Genomic DNA, 17,415 nt, shown 5'->3' on the forward strand with positions numbered 1-17,415 from the left:
CAAAAGAAAAAAATTCAAAAACAAAATAAAACTACACAATCTCACTCGGTAGAGGAGGAAGGAAACCCACTACCGGATGAGGTGGAAAAAGATCACTCCTACCCGGAAGGAGCAGAGGCAGCCGCAGACAGGCAGAGATAAGGCCTTAAGTCTCAAAAGAAAGAAAAAATCTAACAGAGAACTTTTCTCTCTAAACAAACTTAGAGAGAGAGGAAGGTTTTTGCATGAGAAAGGTTGTTGGTGTTGGTGCTGGTGATGAGATCATGTGATTCGCTATTATATGTTGTGCAAAATGTGGAGAGAATTAGTTAGCATAAGAGTTGATACTATTTAGAATGAGGGCATAACATATAAAATTTATAAAATTATTTTAATTAAAAATTAGGTTTACTAAAAAAATATATCAAATCATATTTTAACATCTCTCCATGAAGCATATCAGACAAGGTAAAGGGGCTCCATTTTTTGGGTCCGGCAGAAGGAGACTGCTTCTTTCTCTCTTCTTTTTCTATTATTTTATCTCTTCAAAATTTTTAAAGTCGACTTAAGTATTAGAGGACTCCACTGAACATTTTCGATAGATCATAACTTCCTTTTTCTCTATTTTATAAATTTACTTTCAAAATTGTATATTATTGGATCCATATGAGGAATTAAGAGAAAAATATTTATCACAAGGCTGATGTAATGTTTCTGTTGCAAAAGAAATCTCTCTCTTTTTCAAAATTTGTATTCTCCTTCTTCGGTTATTCTTTTTTTCTACAACATATCACGCTTCAATTGAAGTTCTTCGTTAATGGCACACAGCCAAATTACCTTCTACAGGATAAATCTTTATTTAAAATTTTCTACTCGATCTCAACTCTATAAAATCCGATCTCCTATTTTTCCATGAATTGGGATCCTACCTATGGAAATGTAAAACATCACCAAATAAATATTTATATATTTACTTTATTAATGTAATAAATTGATACATACTTTAATTCATTTTACATATTTACAGTAATAACTAAACATAATTTACTAAATCTTTAAGATATATATTAACTAAAATCAATTATCAACATTGCAATTTATCAAATACTGTTATCAGTTATATCCAGCAAATGAGCATAACAAGTGCAAAATAGATAATATTGCAAATAATCTAATAGTCCCCCGTTACACCTCTACATACATGTAATTCCCAAAATATATCTCCCCCAAACACCCCAAATGGATATAAAAAACTTTTTTTTTAAAAAAAAACTTGGAGAAAAGAATAAATGCATAAGGGGAATGGTGCTATTAAACCAGAGACGAAGATAGAATTGGTGCATTATGTTCGCTATGACATTTTGTACTATGCTCGGCCAGTTCGTAGGCTGCAAGGATAAAATTTTTTTTAATAATAATACAAATACAAGAAATCCTCGGCTAGCCCACTGAGAGCAGCCAAAAAATGCCTCCCCTATAAAAAGAATATTACAATACATATCCACACCCCTAAACATTAAAAAAAAATGGCATTATTCCAACTAGACCTTCATCCATCCCACACAAAAAGGAATGAAGGCACCAAACTACCACCAAAGAGTAAGCCCCATTTGCATGTCCTCCATAAGCAACTCAACTTGGATTCACTGCTAAATTCTACCCAACAATAACGTCACCTGCATGTTTAATAGCTACCCATAGGCGGCATGCCAAAAGGTGGCATCGGAGGCATTCCCATTCCAGCCATTGGTGGTGGTGCTGAAAAGCCTCCACCCATAGTTGGTCCACCCATGCCCGGCATTGGAGGAGCAGGCAAAGCAAGAGGAAGCAACTGGGCATACATGTTCTGCAACATGTCACACACACAAATTAACACATTTGCTTAACGATAAAATACTGCAAAGAGCCGAGTAAAATATTTGGACCAGATATTTAAAAGTGGGGACTATAAATTTTCAGCCAGACCCATTTTATATATCACACAAGCACACAGGAACCCCCTCGCATCACATCTGTCCAAAGCAATAAAAGAAATTCTCAATAAAAATCACCTGCTGAGCAATAACGTCCTTTTCTTCTTGCTCTTTAGCCTTGACCTCTTTCTGAGCCTCAAGTTTGTCCTTAACAAGTTCATCAACTTTGCCTACATATTCCCGGATAAACTACAAGGAAACAAAATAACAGTGAGTTGATCATGAAACATGAGATCCAAACATTCTTGATAGTGAGGCCAATCAGCAAAGCAAGTTAGGCTCTCTCACAGTATGTGGATAACAAATACATGGCAGAACTAAGCAAATCACCTGCAGCAGGTATGGGAAAGCAAAGTCAACCATATTATGTATCCAGGCCAGCTCAAGAGCAACATCTGCCCGTATCAAATCATAACAAACGAAAAGGCATGATGCAAAACATTCTTTCTTACCCTGCACAAGAAAAAAAAAAACATTTAATGGACCAGTCAATAACAAAAGATTCAGACATCCCACAAATAACAAAAATGGAAGTATGAGCCCAAATAATCATCAGTGATACAAGCCTCAATGTAAGGATAATCATGCCATGGAGACTATTAAATCTAGCATCACAGTTCAACAAGAAAATAAGTATACTGAGTCCTTGTTTGTTACAACCATGCGCTCCTCCACCAACACAAGTAAGCTTGAGGCCCATCATTCATATCGAGTAACCAACAAATCATGTTATCACAAGTGAGAGGGGCACAACAAACAAAGCAGACCTATATTTTAAGATATAGCTATGGGCCATATCATTTGTCTTGGAGAAAATGTTTTTAGTTTAGGCTGTTATCACTTATCAGTACCTGTTCAATGAAATAAACAAGCAACTCCTCTGCAAGTTCGCGTTCTCCAGATTGTGATGCCGTCTCCATAGCATCTTTGTAGTGGTTGTCTTTCTTTGACAATGCAATGGATTGCTTCCATCTTCCTGCCTTCTTGTAGATGTATGCAGCAACACGTCTCATTTCAAGCAGTTCATGTTTCTCAATCTGCCCAAATTAATACATAGGTTATAATTTCAGACTTTCATCCACTCATTAACAGTAGGGGAAAACAAAAACTTAACCTTCTGTGCAAGGCCAATTTGATCAAAATTGTCATGCATATCAATTGATTCACGCAATCTTTCATAGTCTTCCTCCTCTACATATATTTGATTCAAAGCCTCATTCACCGCAGAAACATTATTGCTCTGAACAGCAATCATATATGGCTTCACTAGAAGAAGGTGACCAGCCTGAAAATACAGAATATCACATAACCTCCAGAGTTAAGAGCCATGAATAAAACATTATTCAATTAATTTTAAAAAAATCATGTGATGGCACTAAGAAAGACCTTCCGCATAATGTCAACAACACGGGTATGATCCACGCGTAGTGCCAGCACATTGAGAAGATCATTGATAAGATCCGGGTGCTCTTGCAAGTAGAAATGGACCGCCTTATAATATAACTCCACATTTGCAACCTTGACAGAAACATCTTTAAATTGCATATGATCCCATGCCTCAGGGGAATGGTTCATTATGGTGGTTGCAGCATTATCAAATTCATCATACTGGATATACAAATAGGTAAGTTCCTTCCAATGCTGTTGTTCATCACAAGCTCGTATGAGCTTGGGAATATTGAGGCGGGTTGAGAACAATTTAATGTGTTCCATAAGCTTCTCAGGACGATATCTTGCATACAATACTCCCAACTCAGTGAAAATGCCCATATGTGCACGTTCTAATCCTAGACCACTCTCCATAAGAGAGATCAATTCATTAAAGTATCCTCTGTTCTGGTAATATTCACTAACTTCTTCCAAATCATCCACCTACATAATTCACAAAAAAAAAAAAAAAAACACAAATAACCAAACTTATACATATTAGAGGACTTCATAATTCATAAGAAAATTTATAATTAAAAAATCACCAACTTTGCGAAGGAAGATTCTCAGACTTCAATATAGCATGTCAAAAGCTTTAACAAAAATGCCATATCTAATATCAAGTTGACCAGCAATAGATGAATGTAAAAGATCACCTGAATGATGATGTTCAGACCACAGATCTGAGCCAAACGGAACTCCTCAGCATCAACACAAGCAAAGCAAACCTCCTTCCATGTCTTTGCACTGTTGGCTTTTCGTGCTGCATCAACAGCACCTTGGAACTGTTTCAGCTTCACAAGTGTGCAAGCCAACTTGGCCCAGTTTGATATAAATGCAAATATAATTTTTGCAGCCTCATATAGTGCTCCATCAAACAAACGATCACCCACATTTTGGAGATTAGCCACATTTGGCATGAGAATAAATTCCTCAATGTCACTTAGCCTATCAATCTTTGCATATGCAAAAATAAGCTCACTGTCCACCTTTGGCTCCTTTGTCTTTTGCCTAACCATCAGGAGGTACCTCACCAAGTCATGATAGACATTTGCGTCCTCAGCAGCATGAATGACATCCAGAAATTGAGTAGCATCATCTGCACGAATAAATGACTCAATTGCATCGCTCACCAGCCCCACTCTGAGTTGAGCTTTTGCCACCTGGCTCCAAACTGCATCTTCTTCAACACGGAATGCAAATTCTACTGCACGATCAATGCTTTGAATATTGTCCAATAAGACATTTACAGCCTGAACATTTAGGTTGAACTTCTTGAAAATTGCAAATGCTTCCTCGTACAGTTGGGCTTCTACAGCCACTTCGCCAACAGCAGGTCCATCAAAATTGTCTAATCTGTTAATGTAATCCATAACTCTAGATGGATCCGCCTTAATGGCAGTTAAGATAAGTAGATTCTGCAGATTGAAATTCCCACTGAAGGCAGAGTTTTGAAGTACAATCTTTTCAAGAAGCTCAATTAGTTCATGGGGTAGATCAGCAGTCATGAAAGCCTTAACTGCAGCAGAAACTTGTTCAGGACTCTTGCTTTCAGGCAAAGCAGTTGATACAACCTGATCAATGAGCTGCCTTCTATATTCATTCTCAGGATTAAGAACCTTCTCCCAGAGATCAGCATCCATCCTTTCAACCACATATCTGCAACAGAAGTAACAAATACATAAACCTTTGCATATTAAATGTTTGCAACCAAAGCAAACAGGATCTAGAACTAAAAAGAATCACAAACCTGGCTTGCAATTTGAACAAAGAGTTCTTATTTGTTACATTTATCAGTTCATCATCACATTGTCCCCTACGGTAAGCCACAACAGCCAGTGTGGGATCACGTTTCTCACAGTACTTGCCAACAACTCGGGAATCATAGTAAGGGTTGGTTGTGAGGAAGTGCTCTGGATTGTTATTGCTATCAATAATGATTTTACCCAGAGCATTGTGGACATGTACATCTTGGCTGCCCTCACTGACAAGATGCTCCAAGAACTGAGTGAGCAACCTAAGTCGGTTTCTGTAAATCACAAGAAAAACATGAGAACAGTGAAGTAAAAAGCAACAAAAACCCGGAAGCATTAGTAGACTAGGATCACCTCTTCTCACATTCCTCCACAAGGGGCTCAACAGGAAGCAAAGAACGCACAGAAAGAATCAGACCCTTAATAAAGTCCTCAGGACACTCATCATCCAGCAACTGTCCCACAACTAAAGGTGCATTACCAGGGTTCACCTACGAAGAGAAATATATTAAGACATAAAAAATTGAGTAGACATAAAAAGATAGTTAAAAGTTATTGTGTGTGTTCAAAGCATTAACTCATAAGCATACCTTCTGAACATAACCTTCAATGTAACGAAGCATATTGTTAGTGTAGAGGTAGTGTGTAAGATCAGCCACAAAACCAAAACGATCACAAACATTAATCAGCGGCCTAGCATCAGGAAGTTTGGCCTCCATCAAAAAGTTCTTTGTCTTTTCAGCATCATAAAAATTTGATTCTCTAGTAACACGCTCAACCTCCTTTATTTGTCCCGTTTTAGCAGCAGCCTCAATGTACTTGAAGTGTATATCAGGATCCTCACTGTCCAATAAATCCCAATGAAAACAACAAAAAATAAATTCAATAAGATTTTAGATGACCAAAATGAGACACAAAACTAAAAAAGATATATGAAAAGATATGTTATTCAAATAAGGAAAGATACCTTGAACTCAAATATGACCCGAGGAAAAAGTAAAGCCCTTCATAGGACTTGAATTGCTCAAAAAGTTTTATGCATGCATCAATACCCAACTGCTCACAATATTCCTTGGCAGTCTGAACAGATGCAGTAGAGTTAGCCTTGCAAAGCTTGCTAAAATCATTAACTTATCAAACAAAAACACATTGCATACCTGCACAATTATCTGAAGGTTGCCTCTTAGATTCACCAGTAACAGATCCTTCATGCACTCCAAAGCCCATTCTCGTGAAAGAGTACCAAAAAACTCTACAAGTGCCTATAATAAACCACATTCCATTAGCAATCTCATATTTTCCATTCCGCAAACAAAAAACAACCATTCAACAAAGTGCACCTGTGGCTCTATTGCATGTGTATTAACAATGACACGTTTAATATCTGGCAACTCCGCATAATGCTGCAAAAATAGGTAAGCATTAACTTGAGGAATAATACCATCCTGTGAAATAGATGGTAATAAAAGAATGCAAGAAGCCATATTACTTGCAGGGCTCTGATGTATAGACCAGCTTTTTCACATAATTGAGCAATTCGAGGGCGATCATAGTGGCTGAACATTCCATTAGCTAGAATAGCATCAGCTACATTGGGAAATGTTACCAAATTGATTTCTAGGACCTATGGCAAAACAAACATCAGGAAGTTGAACATGACAATAGGAAAATATACAAAACCACATCCACAGAATTATTAATAAATAACCTTTGTTTGCAGAAAACCATGTTCTGGTAAATTCGGCTTCAGAACATCCAAAAGAAAAGCAGTTGCCTCACGTATCAAGTTTCTCTGAATTAAGAAAAGGAACACATATTACAATTACAAATAAATCAATACATGATATAATTTCTGGCATTTTATCATTGGTGTTGCAAATAAAATTTATTGCCCTATTAAGCATCATGTGCCAGCAATGCTTAAACTTAAATTATAATTAATGTTCAATGAAAATGCATTGAACTTGTTAATCAATGCGTATTAACAGGAGCATTGACAAAGACTCTACCTGAAGAAACAGATCAGTGATGGTATTGTAATCAACAGGACAACCTCCCTCCATTTGAGACATCATCAAAGCAAAATTTACAGCTCCCTGTTGCACATTCCAATAGAATGTTTATTTTGGACAAATTTAAAAAATAAAAAAAGCAAAAAATATATATCAACATAAAATATTTATAGTCACCATATGTAATTGGCTTTTTCACTTCACCTAGATATGTAATGCAAAATTTTTATTAACTTGCTAACTTATGATACCTGCGGATCTGAACGGAGAATCGTTTGCAGGAGGAACAAATAATCAGGAGTATACCCAACCTAAAGCAACAGGAACCACAGATACAATCACAACACAAAAGTCGTGAACAAAATAAGACAATTAGAACTAGAAAAAAGCTCATAGTCACATGGATAAGCTTTCAACGAAGAGGTCGTGCAACTAAAAAAAATTCATTACCTGCTTTGAGTAAATCAAAATTTTGTCAAACTCCCTCCTTTCAGCAAAAGCCGCAACAACCTTTGGAGTAGCTCTAGCTTTGATATATATTTTTAGTGCGAGGTCATTGTCCACAGTCTACAGTGCCAACAGTATCACCAGTATCACATACAACAATTAATTGAAGAATAACCTTGGCAAAATTTTATTATTAGAATCTTGGGTTTTAATCAAAATTCACCATTAAAGGTCCCAAGTAATTTTCAAAATAGTGCATATCAAACCTTCACAAGGTCTCCAAGTTCCTCACTGCACTCCAGCTTGTCCTCTGCCAACCAATTCTCTAAAAGATTCTTCTTGTTTTGATTGACAACAAGGCGTGATAATTCCAATGATTCAAATGCATTAAGCTTTCCTCTAGTTAGAAGTGTCCCAAAGTACTGCAGTAAAGGAGGTGTTTGCCCAGCTTGCACAGGAACACTCTACAAATTTTGAAACAGATAGAATCAGCTAAGACCTAAAATAAAGAAAATCGGGCAGGAGGCAACAACAATATAAGAATCAAAAACGAAATGAAAACCTGAAACTTGGCAACTGTGTCAGGTGTTCGAAGAAGTCCTTGTGGGGACTCTGCAGCAAGCTCAGCTGCCTCTTTATACTTTGTTTGAGCAAACAGCTCCTGGAAACGCTGGACAACCTGAGATCCAAGATAACAAGTAAATGAGTTCTCACTGGAAAAGAAAAATCACAAAGTAAATAACACTAATAAAATAACTAAGAAAGATTTGTTTTACCAAATTCTCTGCACCAGGGAGGTTTCCTCTTTTGGCAAGATTTACAGCAAGCTCCAAATTATTCAACTGTAACAACAATTTTCAAATTAACATAACGATAACACAACTCATCATTCAGATGCTTCAATGGAAGAGAAAGGAGAAAAAAAACGTAATAACATACTTGGCTGCTAACAAATGGCACAATTGTTGCTTCATTCACAGTAGCTAGCAACACCTGGCCCCGCCTATTAATGGCATAAAAACCTCCAACTGATGAAGCTTCAGCAGTCAAAAATATTGGATCTGGACTGATTCTATTTCTGTATACAGCAGAAGCTGTATCCAAGTCATAAACAAATAACAGTCCAAGCTTGGTGATCACATAAATCAAACTGTATTTGTGGGATATCTGCAATTAAAACATTCAGGATTTTAATACATATATAGCAAATTAACATATACAGGTTGAAGAAAAATTGGCAGCAGGTCCACCTGCATTGCAACAGGAAAGTCATCAGCAAAGTCTGGAGGAAAGAAGAGATCAGCCTGTTTCTTTGTAAATGATGGCTTCCCTGCTAACAAAGTTCCAATATTAGAAACAGGACCAATCCTATTCAGAACTCACAAGTGCAATATAATAGATGCAGGATAACTTCAAGAAGACTAATACACTTTCCAGAGAATGAATTTAAAAGGTTGACCTGGTTGAGCACCAAGCTCAATGACATGCAACTTTGATGTAATCTGCCCAGCATTAAAAGATTTTGTGGCAAAAGAAATGAGAATGGAAGGATTCTCATTTCCAGGAACCTGTTTCAGACAAACAAAGACATGCGATTACCCCCAATATTGCAAGACTTCAAATTCCAAAAACCAAAAGGAGCATTATTGGTTAATCCCTGCACCTTAAATTGGGCAAATGCAGCAGCATGAGCTTCAAGAGCTTGACTACGCTGCTGATCCACAGAGTAAAGTTGCATGTTCCCTTTAACCAGTTGTTGTCTCTGTATACATTATAGACTAGGAAATCAAAACCATAACAACATACAGGGAGCACTACAAATATATATAAGGTAAACTGTAATAAGGCCTCCATCTAACAGACTATGGGAAACAAGAAAATAAATATGAACAGACATGTACAAATGACTTGCCAGTTGCAATAAGTGAAATAGATACTTAAAACAATGAAGTAGAATGACCAAACAATAGTTAACCTTAAAACCCCAAACCTGAACTCCATTACCAATTCACAGTAACTTAGGCCTGGAAGTCCAGACTCCAAAACTGGACATTCATCATCCCTCTAATACTTTTGACTCTTTATTTTGTCATGTTGTACCCATGTCATTACGATACTTCATTGGATACGACATGAAATGTGTGTCCAACACATATTCTTGCACCCAGACACATTAAGAGAGAATTATTTTCTCTCAATATGAAGAGCATGTATTTAGATAAAGATAGTTATTTGGTTGTATTTTGGATGATGCATTCAGTTGTATTTGATCATCTATTTGGACTATACTTACCACTAAATAACTATATTTTTTATTCTAGTTTATTTTATGTAACATAACGTATCCAAGCACCTGTGTCTCAGCTTAGATCCCTATTCCCATATTTTCTATTTAGAAAGACTACTAATCAGACAAAGGGATATGCACCCATTTCTGACCCCCGTATCCAAGTCCAAGTAACATAGACCATCCATATTTCAGACCACTAAATCCGTAACCAAGTTGAGGAAGGTTTAGCACTGCTGCCAACAGTGGCCCACTCAGCCACTACTTCCCCAAGTGTGCAAATACGAAGTACTACTTTCCTAAACACATATTTTGCAGCTACAAGTTTCTTCTTAAAAAATTGAAAACATAAATACAAATGCCATCATGAAAATTGGAAAAGGAATATCACTGGCTAACGAACTACAGATAACATTTAAAATAAATGCCACATACCTCAGGTGAACCAGGAGCAATACCAATCAGAACCAACCATTTCTCTGAAGGGTCACATCTGTAGTTAATTATCTGATTGTTCACCAAATTAGCTGTTCTGTCAAACATCTTGACAGGTTCAGATTCACCTGTATACAAGAAATACTCAGATTGAGTAAAAATGAGGGGGAAAAAGACCGTGGATGACACCCTTGAGAACCCAAATAAGTATAAATCCAAAATTCCATGAGGTTGGAAATACAAAAGGAATCTTGCCTTCAATTGACCAATGGTAAACTGATGTCTGTGTGACCAAGCCTAACATCTTTGCAGTTATCCACTTCCAAAAGACAACCTAAGCATTGAGCAAAGAGACTCACTTCAGATCAGATATCAAAATCATCACAACCTCAGTTTAACATAACATAATACTTTCATTTTTCAGTAAATATATAAACCAAAAAGCAGTTTTTACCTGCTCAGGCATCTGGTGTGACTTTATTTTTGCTTTCATTTCAATGTTAAATATCTGTAGGTGGTCCTGAGTAGTTCCTGGGAGTTGGGCTTTGGGAAAAAAATAAATCATCAGCAGAAGCAGCCAACATAAATATATTCATATCCTATAAATTTTCAATTGTATGTATACATATATGCTCATGATATGTACATAGAAATTATTGAAATTCTAACAACAAAAAAAGATACAGAGCAAATTCCCACACCAATCTTTATGACTACAATAATCATAAATATAATGCCTCAAAAGCAGTAAAAATTATATTCTAAATAATTTTTAACAATAACTATTGAAAGGCATGGAACTGGAGTAATCCACACATGTTGTACAAGAGTGAAGAAATCACCTTAAAATGACATAGGAGATTGCCACAAAAACATTTCTTTATTATCACCGTGATAATCATCATTGACACTAAGACAATTAAAATATAATCAGGATTTATTTGGTGCATCAAATGCGCTATTTTCATGTCCACCTTGTAACACAAACATGTGGAAACTACATGCTATTTTCATGGATAGATATCACATGTTTGTGCGAGCATGATGCACAGTTCTTAAGTGCGTCTGCTATACCAAGTAATTTCTCAAATATAATGAACAAACAAACCACATATTATCATCAGTGAGATACCAACCATTTGATTGGCAAACTGAAACTGACACCATGAACCAGAAAATTCTTCTCTCTCAAACCTTGCACTATTAGATGTTCCCCTAAAATATCATCGAGCAGAAAAGTTTTGCTTTTAACTTTTACAAACAGCATCAATTACCATGCAAGCTATAATTAAGACTTAATGACATAATAACCATCTTTGATTTTAACAGAATTATAACCACAGGGTGGATAGTAGGAATTGTTGTCATATAAATTGAAACTTAAAAACACTAGTTTCATAAATGAATATGTTGAAGAAAATATTGAGACTTAGGGAAGAAGAAGAAGGGGGGAAAAAGATAAGCAAGAATAGAATTGAAATTTTCAAACTGTTTTTAGACTTAAAATCGTAAAGTGTTAAGGCATGGCCATATGGGAAAAAAGTTAATCATGCCTTGGGATTTTTGCATTTATCCGGCTAATTAGAGGTCTGAAATAAGAAATCCCATCATGCAATCATGGGGAAAAAAGCATAAGCATAAGCATTAAGTTTCAACTTCAAGTATATGGCTTCGAAACATATTTTCTTACAGACCACTAATAATAGCATCAATTGAAATACTAGCAAAAAAATGTAAAACTTATATTCAAAAATCCTATTCCGGCAGTAATTTCATATAAGAACAGGGTGATACGAATGGATTAACAATATATAGCTAGCGACCAAAATAATTGTTACTGTGACTAGGCAATAATAGAGCTGAAATGAAAATGCAAGACAAGGACATGAAGGTGGAAAGATGCGTAAGAAGCAATACCCATCCTACTAGTTTGCTTTGTATATGAATTAATGGAAGTTTATATTATAATGATGGAATATATCGCACTCTCAGTTTTTCTCAAGAGAATAAAAAAGCAAAGCTTAAAAGCCGAAACAGAAACATCAGATCTCAAGTGCAATATAAAGTAACTAAACTATCTACAAACCAGCAAAAGTGACAAAAAATGCATTAAACTGAAGCCAATATGCTTAATAAAGTCAATGTAGACAAGACAGTAACACGTTTGATAGATCATAATTGCATTGACTCACCAAGACATTTAATCACGACACAATAACCTACCTTTCAAGGCAAGAATTCTAGAATTCGGATTCATAAGTGCCGAGTCTGCAGTAATAGGCCGCCTCAATGGCTGCATTGGCATATTCATATCCACAATCACAACACTATTCTGTGGAGCCGTTTCTCTTACACATATATACTTGTCCGATTCCATTGTGACATTAGTAAAAGTGATGAACTGGGGATTGATCCCAATGCTTGGCAACTGAAAACAAACACACGGATCAGACAAATTCACTTCACACTTGATAAATCACCACTCTCTCACATTAGCATACAACAATAGATCTAAAGATGTAAACATGCAATACACAAATCAGATCCATAAAAAAATTCAATACGAGCTCAGTGCTATGATGTCATATCATACAAAATTGACAAGCAAGTACGCGGATTACACCAAATTTTGATCTGAAAATTCGCTGAAATTTCCAAAACTAAATGAATTCGAGTAAAGTGAAGGGAGGAGCTGAGTGAAAGAGAACTCACAGTTAAGACTTCCTTCATAGCGATCGGTGCGTTAGCGGCCGCCATGGCTAGGAAGAGATCGAACACTCAGAATCGGCGAATCAGATCTGTGATTGCAATCGAACCGCCGATTTGAGAGAAAGTCAAAAGCAATCGAAAGTTGATTCCAGTAGCTGAGAGATCTAGAACGCCGAAGAACCCTAGAGATCAGTGGAGAAGAAGAGATCTAAAGACAAGACTAATAGCAGAGAGGGAAGAGAGAAATGGAAGGGAATGTTAGCAAGGAAGAGAGATCTCATCTAATAAAGGAGAGAAATGAAAAAAAGGAAGAAAGATTTTTATTAATTGAATTTTCTTTTTAGTTAACTGTTTAGGGAAAAATTGAAATATTAGAGGGCAATGTGTTCAAATTATTAATAATAAAAAAATATTTAACTAGATTAATTCAAATGATTTTATATTAAATTTATTTACTCCAGTAATAAAAATAAAATAAAATAACTATTTATTTAAACTTTCTTTTCAAAAATATATTAAAATATTTATAAAATTTTAAAAAATCTATTAATTTATTTTTATTATAAATAAATTTAAATTACTTTCAATATAAAAAATTAACTAATAGATATTTTTATAAAATTAAAAAATATTTTTATATTATATAAATTAAATAATAAAATAGTTCATAATTAAAATTAATAAAATTATTAATTAATAAAATTTTTAAAACTTCATAAACATTCTAAAAATTTTTAAAATTAAGGACTTAAATGCATAAATTTTCTTTAAAAAATAAATTAATTAACTTTTAAATATTTTTATATAGTATTTCAAATATTATTTCTTCAGAAAAAATTACATAAATTTATATTTATTTTATATAACTAAAAATTATATAATTATTACGGTTAAAATAATAAAACGTTTTTCTCTCCTTACATACTGTCTACGTGTTATTAAATTACTCTTAAAATTAATAAATTTTAAAAATAAATTATCATATAAAAAAAACTATAATCTAATTTTATTTGGCATAGTAACAGTGGGGATTCTGCTGTTCATTTGATTAATTGGCAAACTTTGCTATATCCAAAGCAAAATGGTGGGTTGGGCATTCGGAATTTTGGATTAATGAATCAAGCTATGATGGGTAAATTATGTTGGCGGGCATTTATGAACCCATCTGACTTATGGATCTCATGTCTTCTTTGGAAATATAATAATGGTAGAATTTCTTGGAATCTTCGAGTACCTCCTGGTGCCTCTATGAATTGGAAGGCTTTATGCTGGGGCCTCCAATTAGTTTCTAGTGGTGTTTCTATTGACGTTCGTAGTGGTACTGATGTTAAGTTTTGGCAAGATGATTGGCTTTCGGTTGGACCTCTTTTCCGATTGGTTTCTGCTCCTATTGATCCTTTGGAATTAGAGGTGGTTGTGAGATATTATTGGATCCCTGAATATGGATGGAATTGGAATCGGTTGTCTTTATGGCTACCCGATTTCGTTTTAGCATTTTTACTCCCCATTTGCCTACATGATGATGCTAACTCAAGGGATGGAATAATATGGAGACATTCCATTAGTGGACATTATTCAGTTAAAATGGGGTACTCTCTTCTAGTAGAGAAATGTGGTTTACCAGTTGCCTTACCATTATGGAAGCTTATTTGGAAAGCACCTGGCACGCAGAGGATGCGGGTTTTTCTATGGGAAGTTGCCCATGAGAAAATTATGGTCAATGTTCAGCGATTTCGGAGAGGATGGATTAATTCAGACTTGTGTATGAGCTGTGGTACTCAGTCTGAGTCGGTGCTACATGTTTTAAGAGATTGCAACTTTATTAAGAGTTGCTGGCTTAATTTATTACCTGCTAGTGAAGTCCAAACCTTTTTTGGCTTCGTTGATATCCGGGAATGGTTGTCTTGGTGTCTTAAAAGCTCTTTTTGTATTGGTGAGCTTCCCTGGCCTGTAGTTTTTATGGTTACAGTTTGGTGGGTTTGGAAATTTCGCAATGAACGGTCCTTCAATCTTGGAGTCCAAAGATCAGTTTCTCGCCCACTAATCTTGGGCAAGGCTAAGGAAATATATCAAGCATGGAATGGTTATTTTCCTTCTTCTATTCAACGTCAATGTCGAGTGATTAGAGTGGCCTGGACACCAGCAGCTATAGGGTGGATTACAATCAACACAGATGATAGTGTGCGTCAAAATTCAGGAGCTGCAACCTGTGCGGGTTCTTTTCGAGACAGTTTTGGTAAATGGCTACTTGGTCTTCGTTGTGTGTTGGGAGTTTGTGGTGTGGTTGAGGCAGAATTATGGGTCATATATCATGCTTTGAATGTGGCTTGGAGTAGGGGATGGCGGAAAATTGTTATTCAAACTGATTCTCAAATTATTGTTCAGCTTCTTCAAGGTCAAGGCAGTGGTGTTTATATACTGCAGTCTTTAGTTATTAATTGCAGAGCTCTTATCCGGCGGGAATGGGAGGTTAAGGTCGTGCAAATATATAGGAAAGTTAATATGGTAGCTGATTATTTTGCGAATAGTGCGCATGGTGGAGTTTTTGGTATGAGTCTTATTGATTTGCCTTCATCTAGTATTAAGCTCCTCTTGGATGCTGACTGTATGAATATTTTTCATGATCGTATAATAAATTAAAGGGCTCTATCCCTCCTTTTCAAAAAAAAAAAAAAAAAACTATAATCTAAATCGGATAATACATCATATTTTTATGGTCAAAAAATAATTTCTTAAATATATTCATGAATATAATTAAAGTTAATTTTAAACATTTAAAAAAAACAATAATAAAATATTGTTAAAACATAAAAGATAAAATTTAAATATTACTGCGTTTAATTTTTTTTAAGTTAAACTACTTATTATATTAATAAAATTTCATCAAACACAAAAATATCATTTCAAATGAATAGATAATTATATCTAATAGATTCTTTAACTAAAATATGAGCCGTTAAAGTAGCATTACGACGAATACATCTAACAAAAATATCAGTTCTAAAGTCTAATAAAGATTTACAATCAATAATTTGGCAAAAATATTTCTTAAGTGTCTGTCTAAACCTCTACATAAGATAATTTAGCAAAAATACTCCTCCTTATTTCTTATCTCTCGAGTATAAATTATTAAAGTCTCCCGAATAAAATTACGGAATAAAATTTTTACGACATAAAACTTGAATAAGATTTGAAGATTAATATCGTTATTACGATTCCGAAAACCCATAATAATTACTTATTAAGTAATTAATTATGTTTAATTGGATTTACACAAATTAAAATCGTTACAATATTCGGTTCAAATCGAAAAAATCGATCAAACCATATTAATTTAAAATTTTAATTTGATTTTTTATTTATTTTAATTTTTTATTCATTTTAATTAGGTTCGATTTTTAATTTTAAAAATTTTAATTATTTCAGTTCGATTCGATTTTGATCAGAAAAAATTAAAAAAATAAAATTGAACTGATTAATAATAATAATATGTTATTTTTAATAATATAAATAAATTAAATCATATTAAAATTAAAATATTCTAATTAAATTTTAAAATATTAAAAATAAAGTGTAAAAAATAAAAAAATTATTAAAATTTTAAACCAATCAAACTGAATCGAATCGAATGATTGATTTAATTTTTAATTAAAATTAATTTAATTTAATTTTTATAAATATTAAAATTTTAATTTTTAATTTATTTAATTCAATTTGATTTTAAAGTGAATTTAGAGAAAACCGACCATAATCATCATTTTACATTAATTTGTCTTGCTCTATCTAGAGTTAGAGCAAAAGGATTACGCATTCCTTCAGATTAAATATTAAATTTTTTTATTATTAGTGATTGGAGTATGAATACTCAAATCTCTCAGATAATTAAAATAATTTTAATCACTGAATTAAGTTAGGGTAAGTTTAAATCTCAATTTATTCTGTAATGATTAAGTTTTTATTTAAGAAAATTCTTTTATACACCCCTTTAATGTTATTTTAATGGATAATTTAAAATTTTTAAAATAATAATTTTAAAAATTATGAAACTTACATATTAATTTAAATTTTTAATTTTTTATTAATTAAATATATAAATTAACTTATACATCTAAGTGTATACAAGAATCTTCCTTTATTTAATTACCTATGGCAATTATGTCAAGATTATTCAAAACTAATACCATTTTATTATGAAAAATATGTATATGAATTTTTTTTTTTTCATTTTCAAATGTAAAAATTTATAACCTTTTACTTTAAACGGAATGATAAAATAATAAAAAATAATTTAGTTTTCTCCATAATGCTTTATTTAAGAAAAACATTTTTTATATCTAACTTATTTGTCTCCAAACAAATAAAGTTTATTTTTACAGCTAAAATTTAAATTT

At 33.8% G+C, this 17,415-nt stretch overlaps 1 protein-coding gene across 1 annotated transcript; it reads right to left on the bottom strand.

The window, feature by feature from the left end:
- Positions 1-1,365: 1,365 nt before the first annotated feature.
- LOC110624905 (clathrin heavy chain 1) lies at positions 1,366-13,315 on the bottom strand. Its single transcript, XM_021770340.2, has 30 exons — positions 13,028-13,315; positions 12,539-12,743; positions 10,770-10,858; positions 10,571-10,649; positions 10,316-10,443; positions 9,257-9,355; positions 9,053-9,161; positions 8,844-8,923; positions 8,533-8,760; positions 8,370-8,435; positions 8,156-8,272; positions 7,860-8,057; positions 7,597-7,713; positions 7,398-7,457; positions 7,144-7,230; positions 6,843-6,926; positions 6,624-6,758; positions 6,475-6,537; positions 6,292-6,396; positions 6,102-6,214; positions 5,725-5,977; positions 5,489-5,625; positions 5,131-5,409; positions 4,037-5,039; positions 3,339-3,824; positions 3,067-3,237; positions 2,804-2,989; positions 2,283-2,405; positions 2,031-2,141; positions 1,366-1,825 (listed from the first exon to the last, which is right to left on the bottom strand). The coding sequence occupies exons 1-30, from the start codon at positions 13,070-13,072 to the stop codon at positions 1,664-1,666; spliced, it is 5,118 nt and encodes a 1,705-aa protein (XP_021626032.1). The 5' UTR covers positions 13,073-13,315; the 3' UTR covers positions 1,366-1,663.
- Between the last annotated feature and the right edge of the window lie 4,100 nt (positions 13,316-17,415).

This window comes from Manihot esculenta, chromosome 10 (genome assembly GCF_001659605.2).
Source record: "Manihot esculenta cultivar AM560-2 chromosome 10, M.esculenta_v8, whole genome shotgun sequence".
Lineage (NCBI taxonomy): Eukaryota > Viridiplantae > Streptophyta > Magnoliopsida > Malpighiales > Euphorbiaceae > Manihot > Manihot esculenta.